Below are 19,583 nucleotides of genomic sequence, written 5' to 3' on the forward strand. Positions count from 1 at the left end.
CTGAGTAGCTGGGATTACAGGCATACACCAAGTACCTAGCCCCACAATAACATTTTTAAAGAAAGTTATCTTTAGGAGTTTAGGGTAAAAAGACTTGTTAACAGAAAAAAGGCTGGCAAATTAAATTACCTTAAAATTAAGAACTTCTCTTCTTCTAAAGGACTCCATTAAACATGAAAAGATAAGTTAAGAGTGGAAGAGGCTATCTGTAGCACATAGACCTGACAAAGGGTGTCTACCCAGAGTGTACAAGGAACTCCTGCAAATCAATAAGGACAGGACATACAACTCTACAGAGACTTAAATGGTTACTTCACAAGCAAACAAAATCCAGTAATATATGAAAAGGTGTTTAATCTCACCACGAGACATTACTACATACCAGAATGACTAAAATCAGCAAGATGCACAAACAAGTGCCAGAGTGTGATGCACAGGTCACTCCCCACCTGTTGTCGGGAACGCAGCAGGTAAAGCTGTTTGGCAGGATCTACTACAGCTAACATTGCTCTGGCCTAGAAATCCCGCCCCCAAGGATGGAGTCAATAAAGGAGTGCATACATGTCAAGAGATCAGTGTAAGAATGCTTGCTTCCCTCGGCTTTATTCATAGCACCAGCAATACAAACGTCCACAAACAGCATGGGAAAACTGCAGTCTCTCCACTCATGGATCACTATGAAGCAATGAAAACGTGGCCGAGCATGCAATCACCAGGGTGCATCTCAGAAATGGTGTAGAGGGAAAAAGAAAACACTACTACCACAAGACACAGGAGAATACATGTCTGTGTAATGTAATCCATGTAAACTTCAACAGGACAAAGTACACCCATCGGGATACCAATCAGTACAATGCGGTTTAGCCAGGACACCAACAGGGACTCCGGGCAGCTGCCTGTGTTCTATTGTGGCCCCACAAGGGTTTGTTTTGTGACAAATGACTGGACTGTACTTTTTTCTTTCTGAGCACTTTTCTGATTATGCTACTATTTCATGATACAAAATGAAACAGAAGTTTATAAAATTAAAATCAGAAGTTTAAATACCAATAACTTCTTAGTGTTGGTGAAGGTAGAGAAAACAGTGTCCTCAAGTTGCAAGAACGAACCAAATTAATAAAAATCTTTTTGGTGGGATATTGTATTATAGTCTATCAAAATAACGCAACCACTTTAGTTCTAGAATCTGACAAATGTTTATGTGCATAAGGGTGAAAATACAACATAAATACTGACACTAACAGTAACAAATTAAAAACATGTAACAATGGCATAACTGCACAAGAGAAGAGGCAGGGGTCTGGAGGACTTCAGGAGCCCTTCTACAAAACGAGAGACCCTGCTAAGGCTTCTTTTCCCATAGTGCTGGCTTGCAGAGGTAAGAGAAATCCCCAGTTCAACCTCTCTTCTCACTGATGAGATTTTAAAGTCTTATGCTAAGTGAACAAAGTCAGACACAAAGGACCAGCTATTAAATATCCCATTCATATGTATTTTCTAGAATAGACAAATCTCTTACAGAGGACAGAAGGTAGTGTGGTAGTAGCTTAGTGCTAAAAGGAGTGGGCAGACAATGGGATGATATCCAAAGCCATGGGGTTTTTTTTTAAAGTGAGGCACATCTCCTAAAATTAATTGTGGTGAAGGCTGCACATGTGTGAAAACAGTAAAATCACTGCATTGTGGACTTAAAGTGGGTATGTTGTATGGCATATAAATTATATCTTAATAAAGTTGTTATAGAAAAAAGTAGAAAGGTCTAAAAAGGTCAGGCAGTGATGATACTGGTCAAACCATATGGATAAATCTAGACAAATATCTAAATTGGGATTTTAAAAAAATAACAATGGAGCATTCCTGGGCCTAGTCACCAACTCAGGAAGGAGAAAGATAAGGGGAAGAGAGCAGGAGAACAAAGGAAGCCTAGGACATATAAAAAGGGCAGAGCACCTCGCTTCTGGGGATACCAGGATACCAGCTATGGCCCCCTTCTCCCTCCTGGGAGAAGTCTATGTTACCCCTTTTTAAAATAAACCCTGCTTTATATGCTTGCCTCAGCATGCTCCTCTAATGTTCAAACTTCAACGTGAGGAAGCAGAACTCGTCACTGAAAACTGAAGGTATCACGGGGAACCTTCTAGATTCTTCTCTCTCCTCCCCTTTGTTTTTCAATTATAAAATGCTTTTCTATATATGGAAGATGGTGCTGGACACGGGGATATTATGATTTGAATATGAGGTGTCCCCCAAAAGCTCCTGCATTAATGCAGGAATGTTCAGAGGAATTGATCAGCTTTCCTCCACCATGCCCTTCTGACATGATGCTGTGTGCCTCACGTCAGGTCTGGAACTATGGGTTGGCTGACCATGGACTGAAACCTTCGAACCCAGGAGCCAAAAGCAAACATTTCCTCCTCTAAGTTTTTCTGATCAGGTATTTTAGTCACCGTGCTGAAGAGCTAACACAGAGGGCTACAATAAATAAGATACAGCCTGCCAATTAAAATTCAGAGGAGGCCATGGATTGGAACTGAGCTTCTGCGCTAAGCCCAACAAATCAAGTAACATCGAGTTACTCACGCCACCAAGCTGAGACTAAGAGATTTTTCTGATCTTTCAAGAAATCAGGAGAGAGAGGTAATAGCCAAATCTCCAAATGAGCCAGTTTTAGTACACACAATAATGTCATTCCCCTCTTCTGCTTTAAGCATTCAAAGAAAATTAACTTTGAAACAACCAATCCACTTTTGGTTCTATTTATTCTCTCTTCAACCTTTTTCTGCCTATAAAGCCAACCTCAAGCTCAGCTTGATTTTAAAACGGCAAATAAAAGCCAATTCAATCTTTAAAAAAAAAAAAAAAAATAACAATGGCTGGAGGTACAGCTCAGTTCATCCCCAACACCCAAAAGAAAAAAAGGGGAAAAAAAGTATTTTTGGGTTTTTTTTTTTTGTTTATTTTTTATACAAACAAAATACCAGATAATAACTGCACACATGTTAGGAGAGCTGAATGAATTGACGTCTCCCAAGTTCCACACTGATGTGGGGGAAGGGGTGGTAAATAATTGATCAAGCTTAGATGCGGACATTCACAGGACAGAAACCGAAGGGATAACTTCCAAACCAGTAGAGCAAAAAAAAGGAATTAAAAAAAAAAAAGAAACAGTGCAGCACTCTAGAGGCAGAGGCCTCAAATAGCACCTACCACCTATTCCTATGAATACAGTTCTCCTGGGACACAGAAGTGCTCATTTGTGTCCCATCAGTGGCTACTTATCAGCTACAGTGGCAAAGCTGAGCAGCTGTAAACAGAGACATCAAAGCCTGAATCATCTGTGGCTGATCCTTGCTCCAGATACTACGTGACAGCCAGAGATACCAAGGACTGCAGTGTCCTGAGCAATGAAATTATTATTCCTTCTCCAGAAGCATAAGGTTCAATTAGATAAATAACAGAAAGAAAAAAAAAAAAAACTTCTGTGGTATGTTCTCGATCCACTCCCCAGCTTCAGCATCATAACTACCCTCTACAGACTCAGCTGCCAACACCTTAGTCCTTAAAAAAAAAAAACAAGAGGAAACCCTCTCATGTCAACACTGGAAGACAGCAAGCCACACTTCCCAGATTTTCCCAATTGTAGCATCTTGCAAAAACTATAGTCCAATATCATGGCAAGGAGCATGACCTTGATTAAATCCATGACCTCACTCAGGTCTCCCAGGCTGCATATACATGTTTTATCATGTGTAGGTTTGTGCAGCTACCACCACAGTCAAGGTACAGAATAGTCCCATCACCAAAAGAATCCTGAGGTTTGACCTTTTATAATCATATCCTCTCTAACTCCCAGCAACCACTAATCTGTCATTTCAAGGATGTGACACATGTGGAATCCTGCAGTGTGAAGCCTTGGGGAATCCACTCATCACTCAGCAAAGCTCCCTGGCCATCCATCCAGCTGCTATGCAGATGAATAGACTGTTCCTCTTTCCTGCTGAGAAGTTCCAGGGATGATTGTACCACAATCTGTGCACCCAGGACGTTTCCAGTTCTTAGCTATTACAAATGAAACTGCTGAGAACATCCCTGTACAGTTTTGGGGTGAGCATAAGACCTCATCTCTCTGGACAGTGGCCCAGGAGTGCAGGTACTGGGCTGCATGAGGGTTGCAGATTTGGTACCGTTGATCATTTTCCAGAGAGGTGGTGCCATCTTCCAGCCCCTCCAGCACTGCATCCAAGACCCAGTTTCTCTGCACCAGCATTTAGTGTGTCCCGATGGACAGGTTTCAGCCAGATTAGGACAGCTGAGGGATGACTTGCTTTAGTCTCTGACAACAAGACTACATCTGAAGTTGAAAAATTGAAATAAAACTTCAGGTAATACATGTATATAGTTGCTAGGAGATTGGAAAATAGAAATATAAAAGAAAGTTCTGTGTCTTCTATTAGAAGAAAAAAAAAAAAGGCAATGCTATTGTTTTTTTCTAGGCTGATGTACCCAAGCTGTCAATGCTGTATGGCAGCTTTATGCCAACCCTGAGGTTCTCCTCTGGGACCTTCCCCTACCCTTGCAGGAGCTCTGCCTCTGACTCAGCTCACTCCTCTGTGGCCCTGGTAGACATCCTCAGCTTCCTCCTCAGACATTCTACAGCTGTGGCCATAGGCAATGAAGGCATTAGGGCTCTGTCAAGGGTGGGAACCAAGACAATTCCAGGATGGGACAGATTAGGCCCTGGCCCATCACACACCAGCAGGAAGGCAGCACTGCACTTCACTCCCTGAACAGAGGAATTCGTCACCATTTGAGCAACCTAGTAAACCTATGACCCCTCATAGAATAACAACTTTAAAGACAAAAAAAAAAAAAAAAAGGTGACCTTATAAAATATTGAAATATTTTTTAAAGAAATGAATTCTAGAGGCTGGAGATGTGGCTCACGTGGTAGCATGCTCGCCTGGCATGTGTGTGGCCCGGATTCGATCCTCAGCACCACATACAAAACAAAGACATTGTGTCTGCCAAAAACTAAAAAATTAATATTAAAAAATTCTCTCTCTCTCTCTCTCTCTCTCTCTCTCTCTCTCTCTTAAAAAAAAAAAAAAAAAAAAAAAGGAAAGAAATGAATTCTAAAGTACACCTCAGGAAGTGAAGAATACGACCAATGACCATATCCTGAGATGTCGGACTGTGGAGTGTGAGGGAGGCCTGGCCTCTCCTAGTGGCTGAGACTCAAGTCCTGCCTACCCCATGAGGTCATGCCACTTTCAAAATGGATGGAAATGTTAAATTTCAGGTAGATATCAGTGAAAATAAAGAAATGCAATCTTCTTTCTACCTAAGTTCATGGAACCCTGAATTGCCAGAATTTCACAAAAGCAGAGAGTACAATCAGGCCTCTTCTGAAAGAGCCTTTCCTGGGCTGCCTGTGGCCTGTGTAAAAAAAGCAGCCGTGCACAGTCTTGGGTGTGGTGTGGGCCCTGCCCCTGGCCAGGCCTCAAGGAGAAGGATGGTTGGTGTTGAGTCCATTCTAAAGCTGCTGTAAAGTGATTAAAAGTGGCCACCCTGGGCCATGGTCCCAACCAGGTGGCCCCTCAGGACAGCACTCACTAAACCCTCCCTTTCACCTGCATTGGCTGGGGCAGAAACTGAACCAGGAGAAATATTCCTTGGACACTAAATGCACCAGCATTTAGTGGTCACTGGTCTATCTAGGGGAATCTGTGGTCACTGTTTTTTCAGAGTTTTCTGCTGTCGCATCCAGGGGTAGGAGTGGGAAACCCCCAAGTCAGGGCTGAGAGCCTCAGGAACACACAGCACCTCCAGACGGGCCCACTCACCTTCGTTAATGCAAAGGCCACTGTCCCATCATCCTCAGTGGACAGATCAAGCAGCTTCTGGTAAAAGGCTTCATCATAAGGCCCATCTATTTGTAACATTTTTCTGAAGAGAACAGCACCAAAAAAAAAAAAACAAACAGGATGACAAAGCTACCTGGAAATTATTTCTTAGATTGCTACAGCATGTAGCAGAATTTAGCAGTCTCACAATTCATTTTATAGGGCACCCAACGGATCTACTTCTTCCTCATATTAAACCTGGTTCTGAAGCATCGAGGTCTGAAACAACCCAGCAAGACCAAGGCCCAAGGAGCCCTGAGGCTAGGCCCTCTCCAGTTATCCACAGAGGTTCCAAAGGCAGCTAAGGAGGCAGGAGGCAGACCCAACTCCCATCTGACACTGCAGGGCCCCCAGTGCAGGCACAGGGACCCAGTTTCAGCTGACCAGAAAGCTTGGGGACTCAGGGGGGCAGCCGCAGCCAGTGCTCCACACAGCAGCCCATGGAACGATACTGCCCTCTACAGGCTTGGCCCTGACTCAGGATTTTGTGGGTTCACAGATATGCTGTGCTTTCTTTTACTACAAAGAGGAGGTAAAAGAAAAACCACTGATTTAATTCATAAAACCAGTAATCTCATGCCTGGGTTTCTCCTCACAAGGTACTACATTCCCAGCAAGGCTATGGCACTTGAGTTCAAGGGGAAATAGCCAGCAGGCATCATCCTCCAGGAGTTAGGCACCAGGTGGCTTGTTCTATCCTTGAATTGGGGAGACCTTGATCCCTGGCCCACCAGAGCCTCCCCTCATGACCAGCCTCACCTCTGCTCAGGAAACTCCTCCAGATACCGCTCAATCCGATTATACAGAGGGTAGAGGCCCTCGATGTCCAGAAGGTCCAACATCTGCACCTGGAGGGTTTTGTACAGAAGACAGCCCTTCGGTAACCCCGAGCGCTCTGGGGTGTTTTTTCCTACCAAGAACATCAGGGGAAAATGAGAGCAGGTTTATTATCACACTGAAGACTGTGGGAGGGAGACACAGGTTGGTGCAGACTGCAGGGCCCACCCTGGGCTCAACTGTGGAGCACCATTGCAGGCGAGGACTGGGCCCTGGCCTGGCGCTGAGGGCAGACGCCATGACCACCTCAGAGCCATGGGGTCAGAACACGCTAGGACTGTGCTGGCCACACCAAGCCATGCATAAAGGAAAGGACAGGAACCAAGCATCTCACTCTGTGCCTGTGCTCTCGAAACACACTCTCCTCCTCAGAGAATCCACTGACCCCCACACTCACCCCAGAAATCCCTTATGATAGGCCCAACTGCAAAAGATCATGTTGACATTCCCAAATCTGAAAGACCACAAAGGACAACCGAGACCCCGTCTCCAGAGTTAAGAGCCATAAATTCATACTGAGAAGGTGAAGCTTGGCTGCCCTCAGAACAAGCTCAGAACTGGCCGGGCAGGGCCAGGGACAGTAGCCAAAGCCACTGACAAGGACATGATCTCAAAGGGACATTCAAGGAGACAAAAACTCCACTCAATACTGTGTATGATGACACTGCTGCCCAAGCCTGGGACACCCCAAATCCCACCATCTCCCAGAAGGGACCAGCCACAGGTGAAAACAGGGCAGGCAACATCCATGCAGGGAAGAGCCGTGGCAGGCCTGCATCAGGCTGCCCATCAGGGTGCACTCGCCAGGCAGGACACGGGCGTAGCTGCTCACAGGGTCCCCCAGGAGGCGTGTTAAATGCCAGTGAATATCTACCACAACAGCAGGGCAATACAAGTTGAAAAAAATGCACTTGTTGATAGAGATTTATGTTAAATAAGAAAAAAGTTGCAAAAGAACATGTGGAGGGAAATACTGAGCATCAAAGTTTATGCCTGTTTGCACACAAGTGTCCCCAGTCTGGGAGAAACCCAGGCACCAAGGAGCCTCCTCTTAGAAGACCCCAGACCATCCCAGTGGCTGGCAGCCAAAGGTCCTTCCAGACACACTCTACAGCTGTGAGCCCAGAATTTTCACAAAATCTTCTAAAACAATAGGAATTGCTTTTATGACAAAAATATAGCCAATTAAATTCATCTGTGGTAAGAAAAATTTGGAATGGGGGCAGCAAAGAAGGCAAAGCCAAGAGGGTTTCTGTTGGCATAGGAGCCACCTGCCACCTTCAACTCTTAGCAGGTCTCAGTGGTCTCCCACAAGACACGCAGCTCCATCTCACTAGACATCCATCACAACAGGCCACAGAGGCCAGCCTGATTCAGCTTCTTCCTGTCTGAGGAAGGCAACCTGGACCCAGAAGCCATGAGCATGCATCTTCACCCACAGTTCTCAGGTCCAGCCCCGTAGGACTCTTGGCCTCAGTTCTCAAGGAAGAAATAGAGACCCCACCCACAGAGTTACAATGAAGATCAAAGGGATAATGGAGTCAAAAACATGCTGCAGGGGCTGGGGTTGTGGCTCAGTGATAGAGTACTTGGCTAGCATGCGTGAGGCACTGATTTCAATCCCCGACACCACACACACAAAAAAAATTCTGCAAATACAAACATACGGATATATTCCTGGGAAAAACCCGACATCACAAATATGTCCTGCAAATTTTATTTATTTATTTTTTTAGTTATAGGTGGACACAATATCTTTATTTTATTTTAAATATTTATTTTTTAGTTGTAGTTGGACATGATACCTTTATATGTGGTGCTGAGGATCAAACCCAGGGCCCCACATGTGCCAGGCAAGCGCTCTACCACTGAGCTACAGCCCCAGCACCTTTTTTATTTTACTTTTACATGGTGCTGCAGATTGAACCCAGTGCCTCACGCATGCTAGGCGAGCACCCTACCTCCAAGCCACAACCCCAGTCCCATGTTCTGCAATTTTTACAAATCCAGCCACAAGATGAGAAAGGTAGTGTCCACTGGGCGTGAGCAACAGGGCCACTCTGGGGAGCCCTGATCAAAGGGACCACTCCCAAGATGCTTTGTGATGCCTCACAGGGCCACTGACTTGGCTTTGTCGGCTCCACCATGGCTGTCCACTGGGAATGGACAGTCCTAAAACCCCTGTGGACACCCACCACACACCTAGGGAAGGTCAGCTCCTACCTTGGCGCTGAAGGCTCCTGCTGAAAGGGCTGGCCTCACAGACACTCGGGCCCCGGAGCCCAGGCCTCAGTGCACCGACCCGCCCTTTGTCCGAGCTGCTCAGCAGCACCCGAGTGATGACATGTACCAGCTCCCGGATCACAGCTCGCGTGCAGTGGGGCCCACTGGCCAGGCCATTGGAAGGGAAGAAGAAAGGCTTCAGGTGATGTGCGAGCTCCCTCCAGTCAGCCACGGGGCTCCGGGCATCGCCACAGCCATAAATCAGCTCACCATTCTTCAGGCAGGAAAAAGAGAGAGGGAGACATGGATCCCACAAGCTAGTAAAAACCTCGGCTCCTGCAGGGGCAAGGTCAGGCACAAGCAGAAGGCCCCAATATTTTGGATGGGCCCCCTGGGGTTGCTGCACACTCTGGCCTCTCTGGGAAACCTGCCCTCATGTGCTGTGTCATCAACCAAGAGGTGAATCCCACTGAACCTGAAAAGGAAGAGAAGTTCAAAAACTGAATACCAGCACCCTAGCCTACCAGACGACCTCCCCGAGCATGTAGAAGCCACGAGCAGACAGCACGAGGCATCAACTACCCAAAGGCAACAGCCCATTACTCAGGGGCCTGAGCAGAGGCTGAGGCGTTGACAGAGTTGACCCCAGGCAACCCTGGGGCTGGAACTCCAGAGTTGCAGAAGCAAGACCCTAGGTGAGACCTGCACCCTGAGAGTCCTGCCTTCCCGCAGTCCAACAAAGAAGCTTCTTTGGCAACACTGTTCAGAGCTGCTTGATCTGGCCACTGAGGATGATGGGACAGTGGCCTTTGCATTAACGAAGGTGAGTGGGCCCATCTGGAGGTACTGTGTGTTCCTGAGGCTCTCAGCCCTGACTTGGGGGTTTCCCACTCTTATTCCTGGATGCAACAGCAGAAAACTCTGAAAAAACAGTGACCACAGATTCCCCTAGATAGGCCAGTGACCTGACACAGGGGCTTTCACAGGACACAGCTGAGCCACAGCTGACCCCAGGAGCAGGAAGAGGCCCTCTGAACCTTATGCTTCATCTGTGTAAGTATGGTGGGCACTCCTACTCCTGGAGTCCTCTCCTCATGGGGTCTGCTCAGTATAACCAACATGATACAGAGGCAACAGCACCACCCACAGGGCCACATTATAAAAGGTGATGTGACTTCCATCTCAGTCACTCATTCCTCACAAAACAGCAGCCACAGAGCAGCCCCAGGAGGAGCTCCATGCAGAAGGAACTAAGGCCATCAGCACCTACCAAGCTTTCAGATAAGACTCCTGCCAGAACCAGCTACTACCTCAGGCACTGACATCACAAGTAGCTCACAGAGGGCAATCCCCATCTAAGAGATGGGAGCAGGCGCTCCTCTTACTGTATCCCAGGGCTCCTCTCTGGGAGCACCTGTTTGGTATCCACACCCACTTAACCACAGGGACACACTGGGCAGTAGGCAAGGGAAGGCAGACAAAAGTGGAATCATAGGTGGCCAGCTGACATCAGGGGCAGGGCCACTACTAGTGCCCACAGTGAAGCTAGTCACAGGTGGCTGAGGGACTTCTCACAGCAGGGCCTCTCCATTCAGCATTAGGATATCAGATGTGAAGGTCAATGGGAGCTGGGAATCCAGGTGGGCAGCTTTGTACACATGCAAATTCAGCTGCTCAAGGACCTCAGGTGGCATTTGGCAGAGCCAATGCGCTAGGCAGTCCAGGTGGTGCCTCTCTGACAGTGTCCACACCCTGCAGGCCCCAACCAACGCCTTTCATCACTAGTATCCAGTGCAAGGTCACCAGCCAGGACCCAGGCTGCAGCTCCACACCTGGGACATCAGGGCCTTGGGCGTGTCCTCTCTTGCTGGGCAGGTCTAAAGAGCCGCAGGGCAGTACAGGTCTGGGGTCAGAAACAGCTGCTCCAGAGAGCCAGAGAGGCTTGCTGCCAATCACTTGCTGTGCTGCTGTCCTATTATTTCAGAAAGTCACTCCATCTCACTTGCCTCCATCCATCTTTGTAAACTATTCCCTTATCATCTGGATTTTCCCCTGCCGAGTCTTATGAGGCAGTGACACCCTGAGTGAGGGCCTGATGGGGGTCAGAAACACCACTCTCACTAAGGGCTTTAAACAAACACCCCAAAGAAGGAAATTATCTTCAGGACTTAAATATCAAGTTCCTTGAGTCTTTGAGAAGAATTAAAAATAAAACCTGCCTTTGAAATATGTCTTCTTTTCTGGATTAGGGAAGGTGGAGGCAGGGAATAAAGGTGATGATAAAGTCCCAGTAGGCAGGGCAGTGGGACTTCTGTGTTAGACAAGGGAAATGGGTCAAGATCAGGCTGTCCTCCCAGTTCTCAAAGGCACAGGACACACAGCAGCAAGAGGAAGGGCTTCCAGCTCACTGGTGACCTCTCCTAGATGGAAGCCTGGGGGTCGGGAGGCCCACAATCAGCCCTGCCACATGCAGGTCCAGCACCTACGATGGCTGTCTTAGAGGTTCAGCTCCTACAGGTCAAGGCCATGGCAATGGAGACTCCAGGGACACTTTTCCAGCATAGGCACATCCCTCACCTGCTGCCCAGGCCAGCCCTGCCCCCGACCTCAACCCCTCCCTCTCCGTCCCAGCCCTCCTCCTCCTCACCCTGGGCAGCACTGCTCGCAGCAGGCCAGACCACCAGCCCACCTGGCCACAAGGAACTGCAGGCAGCTGTGCTGAATGGCGAATGTTCCCTTGTCCCTAGGCTGTCAGGGCTGGGATGGTCAGAACTACAAGGCCTAGGGAATCTGCTTTTCGACAAGGAGCTCCCCAAATTACAAGGTCCCTAAATTAACCGGGAATAAAGGCACACAAGAGGCAGACACTGTGAAGCTGGCAGTTGGCACTCACCTTACCACAAGTGCCCTGGCAGTCACCAGGACCTGCGCAGTCAGTAGCCCCCGTTCTTGTTGCCTCCTCAGCCACATGAGCCGCCCACAGAGGAGGATAGCTGGGACGGTGCCAGGTATGTCTTTGTCTAGTGTGCGCCCTCTGGCACCTCAGAGGGGATGAAGACACATCCAGTATGGCTTCACTGTCACACACCCAGGGGACACAGACAACCCAGGGTCACCAGAATGCTATGCTATGGACTGGGGCTAGAAAACAGGAAGTGCCTGGGGCTAGAAGATCTGTGTAGGTGGCAGGGGAGCGAGGACTCTGAGGACCTGAGGCAGCCTAGCCCAGATGCTCCCATCTGTCATCACTGAACCTGTTGCCAGAGTGCAGCGGATTCACCTCAAAACCACCCACAAATGGAAGCAGCTCTCACCTTAAATATCTTCAGGTTGTTCTGTGCCTCCTGCAGCAAGCTCTTCAAGGCAAAGTGCATCCTCTGCTTGTTTCTAAAAGGAGCAAATGTTGGCACGCTTTAAAGGCATCAGGAATAACCTTGACCTCCATGTGCACCAGCACCTGACTCCCAGCTTAACTGGGAAACCCAGAGTCTGGGAAAGTCCAATGACATCCTCCCCCACCACAGCACTGAGCATACATGGGAAGAGAGGGCTTGACCCTGGCCCCAGGAGATTTGAGCAACCCCAGCTGAGACAGGGGAGCAGGAGGCCAGGGCCCCACTAGCGTGTATGTCCCCCACTACTGCTCTCCCACTGCAGCTTCCAAAGGTTGGGGCAGGCATTCAGGTAGCCACTTGACAGGTCACTGGGGAGCATGAAGAGAGGGGTAGAAGTCCTGGGACTCCACATACTCTGACCTCCTGGGAGCTGAGGGCTGGGACTTAGCCCACGCTCTGCCCCTCACTTATCCAAAGACCTCAGCCTACCGCCCCACCCCACCACCACTTAACCCCTGGGCCTCTTCTCCAGAGGTGCCCCAGCACTGTCCCTAACCACCCACCTGGGGTGGAGGCAAACTACCCCAGGCAAGGATGCCGAGCCCAGTCAAAAGGTCACCACTCACCCTGGGAGGGCAAGCCAGCAAGATCCAAGCCCCGCACCCGCAGTCAGTCGGTTCTAGAAAGGCTGCATTCTGAACATTCCGGGAAGGCTCCCAAGTTGAGTTTTGACAAGTTATAAATTCTCAACAAAGACCTTTATCAATAACTGCTTCAAAACTCAAGAGCCTTGGCTGGGGAGCACCTTGCCTAGCAAGCGCAAAGCCCTGGGCTCTATCCCCAGCACCATTTAAAACAAAAACCACTTCTCAGCTTTTGGGTGTGGGGAGGATTCCCACATGAAAAATCAGCACATTCCCTGTGCTCTGGCACACTTAACACTTCATTTTGGACTTTTTAACTTTGAAAGTCTTTGTTCTGGAAGGTTTGCAGTAGCACTCAACAAAAAGTACTGCGGCAGTGCCCACAGGCACTGTGTGCTGGGAGCTGGCAGGGGACACAAGATGAGCACTGGGAGGCTGGGAGGCAAAGGAATAACCAACACCGCCCTGTACCGGCCAGGGTCCAAGGAGGGAAGACGAGGTTGGAAAGGGCCTTGGCTTGTCAGAAAGGACAGCAGAGGCTCACAATCACACTCTGCCCTAAGGTCAACTTACTCACGGGACCAGCCCAAGTGGGGCAGGGCTGGGGTGCGCTGTTGTGAGACACAGGTACCATCCAGGCCCTGCCTCAGCTCTCCCTACGCCAGTCTCCTCCTGCCACCCCTCCACCCTAGCGCCTGACTGCTCCCTTGCAGCCCCTGCTGTTGGATGGACCCACCCCAGTCACCAGTCACCACCACCTTCCTGACCTTAAAGGACCAAGACTGGGTCATGTGCTACATGCAAGCTGGTACATGCTGGGTGCCACAGCACAGCTGCAGGGCCAGAGTGCACAGAGGAGGCCTGAGAGTCTGACCACTGTCTGGAGGCCGACTTGCCAGGGCAGAAGCTGCTGCTGCAGCCTCAGCCCTTTTAACATGTGTAGACAAGCAAGAGGCCAAAGGTGTAGATGACTAGACTAGAAGGGTCTAAGGGTGGGGGTCACAATGTGGCATGAGTAGAAGACAAATCTGGTGGGAACTTGAATGAAGGAAAATCAGTAAATCCGTGACTACTTCAAATTGTGAGCAGAAGGACAAAGCCTAAAACCCAAGTCCCTAGGGTTTCTCAGACACTGAGGGCAAGGAAAGCCCTATAAGAGTGGAGACCCCCCGTCCCACCTCACTCCATACACCCCCACTCCTGACAGAACACCCCCCACCATGAACATCTCTCAAAGCTCCCTAAGCACCTCCACCTCAGACTACCTCTCACTGTCAACACCTCACAGAATACACCTCGTACAATACCCCATGCTTCTCATCTCACAAAACAGCCCCCCTCCATTCACACCTCACAGAATATTCCCACCGTCCTCACACAAGACCTGCCAGCTGCTCCTACCTCACAGAATACTCACCACCATTGACACTAGAAGAACCCCCCTCAGTTCCCCTCACAAGATACCCCCACCAATACTCCGCAGAACCCACAGGACCCACCCCACAGGATATCCCCTAGTGGGTCACCAACCCCACCTCTGGAGGGTAAAGAAGAAATGTCTCTTACCCCGAGTAGAGATCAAGGGGACAGTATTTACTTATCTGCTTCCACTTCCCAGTTGCTACCTGTTAAAACAACAATGAGGGGGTCAAATGACTGGGTGTTTGCGACTTCACAGAGCCACCTCAACACAGAGCAGCGTAAGTGAAATGCGACCATCAGGGGGGCTGTAGACTTCTCCCAGAAAAGGCTCCAGGTGCACGACTCTCTGCAGGAGGGAGCCAAGGAAACATTCACCCATCTCTGGGAGTAAGGTGACCACAGCCCAGGCCTTCAGTGAGCAGAGAAGAAAGCAGCAAGCACATGAAAATTACAGGGCTCATTTTTGGTGATGAGATTGATAAATCTTTAAAATTGTAAAGCCCAGTAATGGAAAGGGTGTTGTTAACAAGTAACTCCATATCACCAGTGGGATGAAAAACGGACACAACCTTCTGTGGTGGTAATCAAAATGTAAAATGTGCATGCTGGGCTGGGGATGTGGCTCAAGCGGTAGTGCGCTCGCCTGGCATGCGTGTGGCCCGGGTTCGATCCTCAGCACCACATACAAAACAAAGATGTTGTGTCCACCGATAACTAAAAAAAATAAATAAATATTAAAATTCTCCCCCCCACCCCACTCTCTCTTAAAAAAAAAAAAAAAAACGCGCATGCCCCCAGGCTTGATAAATCTACAAGAAATCCTGAAAAACTGACACAGGACAAAAAATGATAAAATGTTGACTGCAGACTATCAACAACAGCAGAACCCTGAAACCAAAAGCCAAGAGCAAAGAAAGGACTAAAGAACCCACTCAGTGGGTCAGCACACAGCCAGCAATCTGCTGAATGAAGGAATGAATACATGTTATGCACCAGGCCCAGAAAGAAGTAGGGCTCAGTTCAACCGGCAGGATGATGCCTACAGTATGAGGTCATTTCTCTTTAAAAAAAAAAAAAAAGTTTATCTACATATCTATGCATCCAAATATACACTGCAAAAGGCCTTAAAGAATACACAACAAATCCTCAAGGGTTATTTAAATAAAAATAAAAAATTTAAAAAAAAAAAAAGGACTTGGCAGAACATGTACACATGGCATGATCCAATTTCACTATATAAGTGTGTGTGTGCACACACAAACTTTAGAACATGTTGAGAGAAACACATCACTTTCTTTTCCCTTGAATAATATGTTCATTTTGTTGCCACAGGAAAAAGTCTGGAAAGTTGTGTAAACTGACAATATGGGTTACCTGGGAAGGCAGGTGACCAAATCCATATGATGTTCTATTTTATCAGTTACATGACAAGGTATTGCTTCACAATTAAAAAAAAAAAAAACATATTTCTTCAAAACCCATCACATAAGCTAGGCATGGTTTTTGCGGAAGAAAACTAGGAAAAATTGTCAATCAAAAATTTTAGAACTCTGGAAATTGACCAGAGATTTGCAACAATCCAGGAAACATTTATTCAAGAAAATCAGCCAAATCTAAGCAAGAACAGAGTGCTTTTTAGTACTTGAACTGCCTTATTCCCATCTCTCTATCTCTAGCTCCAAGGGAACCATGGAAACCACCTCCCACAATCACAGTGAACACCCACAGTCTGGCAGCCACAGAGCGAGCAGAACAGGGCAGGTGCATCCCCAAAGCCATGTTCGCAGAGAACCGTCACTTTCTAGCCCATCCCTGGATTCTAGGAAGATTCCATTTGAAAGGACCTGATTCAAAGCTCTCTGGTACAGAAGCCCTTTTTCCTAGGAACATTTGTCAAAAATATTTAGAAGCAATTATATAACTTCACAACTTTCTGAGATGGGACAAACCACAGGCTAACTTAAAGCTAAATACGAAAAAGAAAAAGTAAGGTGTGGTGATGCACACCTATAATCCAAATGACTCAGGAAGTTGAGGCAAGAGGATCACAAGTTCAAAGATAGCCTCATTAACTTAGTGAGGCCCTAAGCATCTCAGCAAGACCCTGTCTCTAAGTAAAAATAAAAAAGGGCAGGGGATGTGGCTTAGTGGTTAAGCACCCCTGGGTTCAATCTCTGGTACCAGAAAAGAAGAAAAACCCAAGAAAGAGATGTACAAAGAAGCTTTGAGAAGCTCCAAATATCCCTGGCAATCTAATGAGTCATGAACAGGCTCAAGAGAGACCTGAAAAGGCCCTGAGCTCTTTCCTGAGCTGATGGCTCTGTGAAGTATAGGCTAAGGCAGAGCTGTCCACTGCCTAGCTGAGTGTTTAGTAGGCTTCAACAACAAAAAGCCCCTTGGCAAAGACTGGAAGACTTACTGGATCTAAGGACTGAAGAAGATATCTATCAATTAACTTCCCAGTAAGCTAAGCAAGCAGAGACTTCAAGGACCAAACATGACAAAGAATATAGACTTCACAAAATAAGCACAGAAAAGTCACTAAACAAAACAATATAAGCAGCAATAATTAAAAAAAAAAAAAAATTCTAGAAAGTGGGGGAGAATCCAATTTCCAAAGTGGCCACATTACTTACAATGACTGTTTTCAACAAATAATCACGAAACATGTAATGAATGGTCCATACGCAAAGAAAAAAGCAATTGATAGACTGTCCCTGAGGAAGCCCAGACACTGGGCTTACTAGACAAAGATGTAAATAAACAATTTTAAATACAATTAGAGCTAAAGAAAGCCAGGGACAAAGAACTAAAGAAAACAAGGAAAATAATGTCTTAAATAGAGAATAATCAATAAAGAGCTAAAAATTACAAAAAGGAACTGAATACAACAGAATTTTAATTCTGTTACTAAAAAGTATAAGTAGCTGAGCATGGTAGTCCATACCTGTAATCCCAGTTATTAGGGAAGTTAAGGCAGGAGGATCATACATTTGAGGCCAGCCTTAACAACTCTAAGATCCTACCTCAAAAAAATAAAACAAACAGGACTGGGAATGTACCTCAATGGCAGAACAGTGCAAGACTCTGGATTTGACAACCCTAGAACCACAAACTTAAAAAAATAAATTTTAAAAGAAAAGGAAATCAATAGGAAGAATAAGACATGAACAACAATATAAGTCAAACACACCTAAATACAGAACACACTCTATTCGACATTCTACTCAAGTAAACATGAAACATTCAAGTAAAAGCCTTAAATTAAACCACAAAACAAGCCTTGATAAATTTAAAAAGAGCAAAACCATGCATACAATGTTCTCCAAACACAGTGCAGTAAAATTAGAAATCAATAACAAACATGAGGAAAGGAGATATTTTTAATCACCAATGGATAAAGTGGAACTCAAAAGGGAAATCAGAAAATGAGATAAACAAAATGAAAACACACCATACCAAAACTTAGAGGATGAAGAGAAAGCAGTGCTTACAGGGAAACCGGGAGTTGTAAACTTCTCTACTAAAAAAAAGAAAGGCTCGAAATACTAGCCTAACTTCTTAAGAAACAAAAAAGAACAAGTGAAACACAAGCAGAGGGAAGAAAACAGTAAGATTAAGTGGAGATAAGTGAAACAAAATAGAAGATGAACAAAACCAAAGAAAAGGAACAAAACCAAAAGTTATTTCTATGAAAAATTAAATATGACACAATCCTCTAGTTGGGCCACAAAAAGAGGAATCAAGTTACCAAAGTCATGACTGAAAAAGGGAATACTACTACCAACGCTGCAGAAACAAAAAGTAATTATAAAGGAAAAGTATGATCAATTGTATCCCAACAAATTAGACAAAATGGACAAATTCCTAGCAACACACAATGACCAAAACTGACACAAGAAACAGAACCTCCATAGACAGATAACAAGAGACTGAATCAGTAACAACAACAACAACAAAAAAACTCTTGATAAAGAACCCCAGGACCAGATAGCTTCACAAGGGAGTTCTACCAAACATTTAAAGAATCAACACCACTATTCAAACCCTTCAAGAAAAACTGAAGAGTGTAGAGAAGGAAATACTAACTCATTCTTTGAAGTCAGTTATGACCAAAGACAGACAGAGTCATCACTAGCATAGAAAACCACATACCAGTATCCCTTATGATTCAAAAATTCAACAAAAACTATAGAACTGAATTCAATAGCATATCAAGTGGGAATTACCCCAGAAATACAAAAGTGGTCCAACTTATGAAAATCAATGTTAACACCACATTAATAGGAAGAACAAATACACTTCATGATCTCGTGATTATCTTCAACAGGCACAAAACAAGCATCTCATAAAATTCAATATCTTTTAAGAAGTTCCAAAAAAAAAAAAGAACATCTATGAAAACGCCAACAAACTGTACACATTCAATGAAGAAGACTGAAAGCTTTCTTCCTAAGATCAGAAACACGACAAGCATGACCACATGTCTACTTCTCAATACTTCTATATAACAATACTACAAGTTCTAGCCTATACAATTAGGGAAGAAAAGGAAAGGTTATTCAAGGTCGGAAAGAAAGAAGGAATACCATCTCCATGTATTGATCTGATAATGATCTGATCATATACACAAATGATTCTAAGAATCTACACACACCAAAAAAAAAATAGAACAAATGAAGTTCAGCTAAGTGACAGGATACAAAACCAATAAACAACAAACAATTTAATTTCTTACGTCACACCCATTAGGATGGCTACTATTGAGGCGGGGGGACAGAAAATAACAAGTGTTGACAAAATTATGGGGAAACTGGAATCCTGATGAACCACTGAAGGGAATGTAAAATGGTGCAGCTACAACGGAAAATACTATAGCAGTTCCTCATAATTAAAAGGAGAATCACCATATAATCTAGCAATTCTACTTCTGGTTGTATATACAAACAGAACTGAAAGCAGCCAAACAATGAAAGTGACCCAAGTGCCAACTGATGGACAAATGGATAAGCAAAATATGGTACAAATTATTATTATTCAGCCTTTAAAAAGGATGTAATCTGACACATGCTAAAACATGAATGGACTTTGAGAATATTATGTTAAGGACTATATGCCAGTCACAACAAGACAAATACTATATGATTCCACCTACATGAGGTATCTAGGCTAGTCACATACATAGAGACAGAAAGTAAAGTGGTGTTTACAAAAGGGCT

The 19,583-nt window shown here is 45.9% G+C and overlaps 1 protein-coding gene across 1 annotated transcript in view; it reads right to left on the reverse strand.

Annotated features, from left to right (window-relative positions):
- Ippk (inositol-pentakisphosphate 2-kinase) overlaps positions 1-19,583 on the reverse strand; it is a 54,669-nt gene that overhangs the window by 12,404 nt on the left and 22,682 nt on the right. The window contains exons 7-11 of the mRNA XM_076837364.1: positions 14,509-14,567; positions 12,278-12,350; positions 8,964-9,237; positions 6,663-6,813; positions 5,844-5,946 (exon numbers count right to left, since the gene is read on the reverse strand). Coding sequence (XP_076693479.1) covers positions 5,844-5,946; positions 6,663-6,813; positions 8,964-9,237; positions 12,278-12,350; positions 14,509-14,567 — 660 coding nt within the window. The remainder of the gene's footprint in view (positions 1-5,843; positions 5,947-6,662; positions 6,814-8,963; positions 9,238-12,277; positions 12,351-14,508; positions 14,568-19,583) is intronic.

This window comes from Callospermophilus lateralis, chromosome 17, assembly GCF_048772815.1.
Source record: "Callospermophilus lateralis isolate mCalLat2 chromosome 17, mCalLat2.hap1, whole genome shotgun sequence".
Classification (NCBI taxonomy): Eukaryota; Metazoa; Chordata; class Mammalia; order Rodentia; family Sciuridae; genus Callospermophilus; species Callospermophilus lateralis.